At 36.1% G+C, this 6,899-nt stretch overlaps 1 protein-coding gene across 6 annotated transcripts in view; it reads right to left on the bottom strand.

The window, feature by feature from the left end:
* LOC104856514 (RNA-binding motif protein, X chromosome) overlaps positions 1-6,899 on the bottom strand; it is a 124,102-nt gene that overhangs the window by 115,807 nt on the left and 1,396 nt on the right. For 3 of the 6 annotated variants that reach the window (XR_778661.1, XR_778660.1, XM_010615949.1), the window contains exon 2: positions 3,664-3,743. The exons of 1 other annotated variant lie outside the window; for it this stretch is intronic. Coding sequence is in view for 2 of the 5 variants with exons in the window: in XM_010615949.1 (XP_010614251.1) it covers positions 3,679-3,743 (65 nt within the window). In the remaining 3 variants the exon portion in view is untranslated. Of the gene's footprint in view, positions 1-3,663; positions 3,744-4,129; positions 4,616-6,899 lie in introns of those variants that run through there. 2 more of the 6 variants (XR_778662.1, XM_010615948.1) reach the window with 2 other exon arrangements.

A 6,899-nucleotide genomic window follows, 5' to 3' on the forward strand; every position in this document is an offset into this window, starting at 1 on the left:
GTAGGATGATGCAGAGCAATCTGTTAGTCACATTAAATTGTAAGTGCCTTAAGGATAAAGCCTTAGGTTAATCAGCATCAGATCAAATAGCCCTGACACTTTTTCCAGTACTAGGGATTGAATCTATGGCCTTGCACTGAGCTACTACCCCAGCCCTTTTATAATTTTTTTTAAGCCAGGGTATCAACAAGTTGCTAAATTGTGATTCTCCTCCCTCAGCTTCCCAGAGTACTGGGATTACAGGTATGTGCCACCAGGCTAGACTTCCTGACACCTTTAAAGAGTAACTGTTTTTGTGATGGTAGATCTGAGACTTTAAAAGGTCATCAGTGAGCTGGGGATTTAGCTCAGTGGTTCCACTGCCTGCCTTTCAAGCACAAGGATCTGAGTTTGAACCCTGGTACTGGAAAAAAAAAAACAGGCGGCGGGGGGTGTCATCAGTGTAATTACAGTTCATTCCAAGTCATGAATCAAGTCAATCCATGACTGCTTCCCTGCTGCTATATTTTACAGACCTTGAACTGATCTCATGTTGTCTTATTTGTTGGCTCATGTTTTTGTGTTCATTTCTGCTTTCCTGATAATTAACTTCAAGGTATGCCCTTAAATTAGCATTTATTAACAATTCATTTATATTCCTTCACATTCACCTATATAAACTCAATGAAAATTATCTTGCTATCAAAAGAGTAGCACTAAGAAAACCGCAGTCTTCATTCAATGAGAATTTACTATGTACACGGTTATATATTCTCCTTTAACTTCACAGCAATCTAACATTTAGCTATCCTTCGTATCTTATTTCAAGTATCACTTCATTAAGATTAAACCTGCTGATGTCTTACACTAAACCAAATCTTAATTACTACATCTTATAGCACTATTATCTGTCATAGTGCTCATGATAGTTAAAATTTTATATTTTATATATTTGAACCAAAGTTTATCTTCCTTTTTTAAATAATATCTATTAGAGGCTTACTAATGCCTACTTCTATTTAACAGTATGTCTTAAATGCTTAGCTAAAATTCATCTAAAATTAATCCCTGCCAGATTGGCCTCCCAACAAAGGACTGACTTTCTGCAGCGTTCGCTACAAACTGATTATGCCTATTTTTTTAAGGCAGTAGATCACAGCTCTATTGCCTGGGTTACAGTTGCCCCCAAAGCCATAATGTTAGTGTTTTCCTAATCATGAAGACATCCACAAGTTTGCAATACATGCAGCTGCAATTCCACGACTCTGACCTGAGCCCCGCAACAAGTTAGAAAATATCATTCACAGTAACCCCTTCTTTACAATCCCAGTTTACCTTCTGCTGCCTTTGCTTTTTCCAGCTATTGACAGCTGAGCTGGCCAAAAACCTCCACCAGGGGACTCAATATCCTATTTTCAACTACTGTAAAGTACAGCAGACTGATGTTATTATCAAGGCCTCAATTCCTTCAGATTCCTAACCATGAGTACTAAGTGACAAGAGGGTTATAGCCAAGGTTTCACCATGAAATATTGGTATTATGTTCTCATCCCTAATTATGCCAACTAAATCTGATATTTCCTATATCATGCAACTCAAGCACCTCAAGCCTCAAATGTAGTTCCTTTCCCAATCTTGCTGTTTCTGTGAATACCCCTGAAATGCATCTAAGCAACCAGTAATTGCTGCTGTTGTTTCTGTGAATCTTCCTTAGTGAAAATGAATCTAGTAGCCAAGTATGGGTGCTGCTTTGCTGTTTGCCTTGATAGCATGATATTAGCACAGTGATTGATATGTGGTGGACATTACATTAATATTTAACATTAGACCCAAGAGTAGATGGATAATCTCAAGAGGCAGACATTCTTGCACCTATTTTATAAATAAGGAAAACAAAACGGAGTGAATAAGAAACCTGACCAATATCATATTGTTAGTGGTGGATACAACATCTGAATTCAGTTCCACCAGATCTTGTATTACTTATTTTAAATCACATTTTGTTGCAACACAGGGACTTCCTTAGTGCACTAGCCCCTGGGTCAGCTGTAAGTAACAATAATTATGACATTTCACAGTAGGTACTCTTTGTAGGGTAATTTTGAGACTATGCTCGTGCTGAAGAGTAATTTTTCTTTTTCTTTTTTCCTTAGGGTGCTGGGGAGAGAACCTGGAGCTTTGCAAACACTAGGCAGGAACTCTATCACTGAGCTATATCACCGACTGGAGAATAATTTTAAACCTTGCAAGATTTGAAGAAATCAAGGTCTTGATAATTACTTCTGTTTACCTCATTTCAGACTAGTAAGAATTGGATACGGAGCCTGCTGGTTAGTTTTTATCTATTACATACCTTGCTGTTAGGAGGTAAAAAGCAGACAGCAGAAAATAAATCAAAATTGAAAAGACTCATCTATGACTCTAGAATTTCAATATTGGAATTAGTGGGAATTGAATGATAATTTTCAAAGCACTATACTAGGTACTTTGTAGACATCATCTTACGTAAAATTTTCACAATCATGAAATTTGCATATGAAAAAACTGCAAAATCAAAACTTTTCATTGAACATGCCACATAAATAACAGAATGAGGACTCATACATAAGACCAAATAATAAGTTACTTTTCTACTAACCAAGCAGCCTCCAAACAAAATGGGAATGTACATTATTTCTTCCTAATATCTTTTCTAAGAATTTCCTAATCAGGTTTCAGATTTCTCATTCCACTTCAGCATTTCAGGAAGTATGACAGTCGGATACCTTCAATAGTTATCACTGCTTTGTAGTTCTTCTAGAATTGTTTCCCCCTTGATAACCACATTCAATAGCACTTACAAATACTTAGAATCACTTTTATATCATTCTTAAGGGCTCTACCTTGTAAGAGAAATTAGCTTCAGAATCAGTTCTCTTTGGTGAGTCCTTAATTATGCCCCAGAAAGAAAAACATTTATGACAACATAGTAATTGGCCCCTGACAAAGAAACATTCTGAGGAGGAAAAAAAAATCACTGTTAAGGTAAAAGATAAAAGGGGGGTAACTACAGAGAGCATGTAACAAATGTGAGAGAGCCCCAAGTTAGGAGACATAAAATCAGGAGTCTTCACCCTCTCAACATCTTAAGGCAAGGGGAAGGGAGAGCCATTTCCTTTTGTAAAAGGGAATTCTAAGTTCAGTTTTCTTTAAATAGCATCGGGAAGAGGATTCCTGCCACAGAAGGACTCCAGTTGTCCTCAGAATTCTAAAATACTTAGTCCTCACTTGGTGGGGAAATATTTAGTAATGCCCTTAGCAAAGCATTTAGCTGAACTATAGGTAGTTTGGATGCTTCTGGAACCATTTTGGACAAAAGGAAGGTATAGGACATAGTCTCAGCAGTAGGCAAACAAAAGCTCAACATACAAAAGGATTTTGGTTGTGGTAGATTGTTAAAAAAATTTACCCCATGGATGAGTCCTGGGAAACACCTGATATGCTCATGCTCTCATTTTGAAAGTGATTATTGAAAAAAAGAGTTCTGAATTCCTCACAGATAATTTCCAAATGTCTAAGCCTCATTTATCAATCATTTCAATATTGAGAAGCTTATCATGCAGGAAAGGTTTTTATATTAATTGGGGAGTATTTCATTGCTATTATGCTTCAAAATAAGGAAAAGAGGGAGAAACTACAACTTACTCTAAGATTTGTTTCTTAGATATCTGTTCTACTGTTGAGGTTATGGTCAGCTAGCAATAAGAAACATCTAGGATCAAGATCTAGAAACAGAGACAAACAGGGCAAGACATTACTCATTTATAAGAGAACAAAGATAGGTTGGAGAATTGTTTTAGCAATAAGTATTGCATCGAAAAGAATTTCAGAGTAACAGTTAACATTTTATTCCTATGTAGTTATTTAATTCTGGGTGCTTGCACTAAATAATGGTTTTTGTACTAAAATGTTATTATATAATATCTATATAGAATTAGATACCAAGGTACATACAATTTTTCCTTAAAAATCTGTCTTTTTAAACATTAGATTGTGAAACCCCATTAATTCTATCTCCCTTTTTCCCTCAAGCTGATTTTTTGTGAATCACTCCATATTTTTACTATATATTTATTCAATTTTTTCATCTAACAAGCATTTTAATACTTACCCATGTTGATACATGTGGATCTGGATGATCCACATTAACTTACTGAAGTCCAGTATAAAAATAAATCTGTTGATGCACACTCCATGTGGGCTGTTTATACTTTCACAAAGAATGTTGTAAAGATCAGTTTCGTGCATATCTCCTTGTGTACATGTGCAAATTTCTCTAGGTTCTTTTCTTGAAATGGAATTTCTGGATCAGAAGGTATGAACACTCCAAAGTTTACTAGGCATTGCCAAAACTACTTTCAAAATGATTCTGTCAATTTAATATACCTACCAGAAAGGTATTAAGTTCCTTTGCCCATTTAAAAAATATTTTTTCTGATTTTTAAGCACTCTGTTGAAGTTATTTCAATATTCTTCCAATTTGACATTTCATTTTAATACTTTCAGTATACCTGAACGGCATGAAAACGTTAATCAACATTTTCCTTCTAAGTTTGTACTTTAAAGTCTTAAGAATAACTATGTCAGGATGGTAATGCATTCCTTTATTTTCTTCTAAATGTTTAAAAAATTTCCTCTTCACATTTATGTTTTCAAATCATCTAAGTTGTATTTTTGTGTGTCCTGTGAATTAATCTCATTTCACCTTTTTGCAAAGAGGTATTCATTTTTAAAAGTCCGTTATTTCACCACCAACTTTTAAGACTACCTGTCACAAAACATGTTTTCATGTACAAGTAGGTCTGTTTCTAGGTTCACAATTTTGGTTTACCGGTCTATCTGTCCTGGTCTGTTGAAATTACAGTTTAAATGACTAGAGGTTTGTTATAATTCTTGCTATCTGCTGGGACAAGTCTGTTTCTCAGACTTGCATTGGCTCTTGTTTATTCCATCATTTAAATTTTAGGATTAGCTACATCTCCCATTAGTGTTTTTCTTTTCTTTAAATACCATGTTTCTTTATAATTTGTGATGAAATGAAGCTGTTTTTTGTCTTGTTTTGTGGTTGGTTTTTACAAAATCTTTTGTATTCCATTACTGATCAACAACAAAGGCATTATTAGGAAAGGGAAGGGAGATGTGTCAGAAAAATTATGCTGTAACTTCATCTGAGGTTGTATTGCTTTACAAATTAATTTGGTCAGGTTGAGAATAATAAATCATATAATGTGTATCTCCATATAGTTATTTCTTGTCCGTTAGTAAAGATTAACAAGTTTTCCATAAAGGCCTTAAGGATTTTTGCTAGGTTCCCAGATTTTTAAAAATCTGTTTGATGCATTTGATCTTCTAGCTCACTAGTGTGGCTTAACCCCCAATTCACTATTTTGTCCAAAACACCATGTTTTTAGAATTGTGTGTTGCATTCAGAATTCTTAAGTACACTTGTGCTGTTCAAGCATTAATTTGTTCCTTCAGCAAATAGTACACTGAACACACCTTTCTCTCAATTAGGGGTACTCCAGGGGTGAAAAGAAATTTTTTCATTCCTTTTGAAGCATGTAGGAAGAAATCACGGATCTTCCTCTGCTTACTCCCTTCTTAAAGTAAGGAACATGTAAACTCAAACTCTTGCCTTTTGTGGATAGGAAGACCCTAGACCTTCACACCACTTTGAAATCCTAGGATAGCTGAAATGCTGACCTCTTTCAGGGATTCTCTAACCTTTGCTTCTGAGAAGCTGCTCACATTTGATTCCTGCACCCCTGTGAGAGCCCATTCTCTCTACAAGAACCAATTTCTTGGAATTAGAAAGTCACTATGATCCCAAATCCACCACAGGTACATTTTTTTTACTTGTTTTAATAATTTTTACTTGTTCAATAATTTGTTAGCGGTAATAAAAAAGAATGCTATTAGTTGATGTTTAATGTTTTTTTGTTTTGTTTTGTTTTGTTGTTTCCAGCTTTGTGGTTAACTGACCAAATTTTTAATGTAGTATTCCATTGTTTAAAATACGTGTGGTTTTTTTTGTTTTTTTGAGGGGATAAACTCTGCCAATCCCCAAAGAAAAGGCAAAAAGGCAAATTATGGACAGCACTATCCATCCACATTTTAAAATTTAGTACACAGAGCTTTTTTTAAATAAGCATCTAAGTGGGTTTTGTTGGTGGTGGTTGGTTTTTAATACTGCAAACACTGAGATTCATCTAAAAGATAGTCTGAAATTGAGTAACATACACCAATTCCTCCCACACTTCTCCCAAAAACCTAGTTGATTTGAATGGGCAAAATAAATCCATTTTCTTTTTTTGTAAAGGCAGACGTTTGTTAAAAAAAAAAAAAAATCTCAGAACTGTTTGCCTCATTTATCAGAAAATTGTAAAAGACGCCTTTAGAATTTCTACTTTGAAATATAAAAAGACAGCACGCAGGTTCAAGTCATACTTTTAACATGAGCTTGTTGAAAGAAACTTTTAACAATTCCAAAAAGAATTAAACGAGTTTTAACCATTTTCCTCTCAAAAGCATAAAAAGGGGAGAGGAAGTTAACAGGAATTTCGCAAAAGACAAAACAACTCTTCTTTGTAGTAGTCCTAGGCAGCTACCACAGAACAGGTTCTTCTCCGGACAAGAGATTTTGGTCCCAAGTCCATTCCTGCTCAGTACCTGCTCCGGACTCCTCCTCTCTCGGAGCGGCTTCCAAGGCGGCCTCCCCTGGGGGGCGCTCTGCGGCCAGACCGGCTGTAGGATTCCCGCTCAGGCGGGTAACCCCTTTCCATGGGAGGGGGGATCCCGCGGTCTCGGCTCCCCGAATAGCGGTCGCCACGGTCGCCACGTCCGCCGCTGCCGTAGCCTTCGCGGTAGGTGTCGGGCGACCA

The sequence above is a fragment of the Fukomys damarensis genome, unplaced genomic scaffold (genome assembly GCF_012274545.1).
Source record: "Fukomys damarensis isolate Sample0158 unplaced genomic scaffold, DMR_v1.0_HiC HiC_scaffold_16, whole genome shotgun sequence".
NCBI lineage: Eukaryota > Metazoa > Chordata > Mammalia > Rodentia > Bathyergidae > Fukomys > Fukomys damarensis.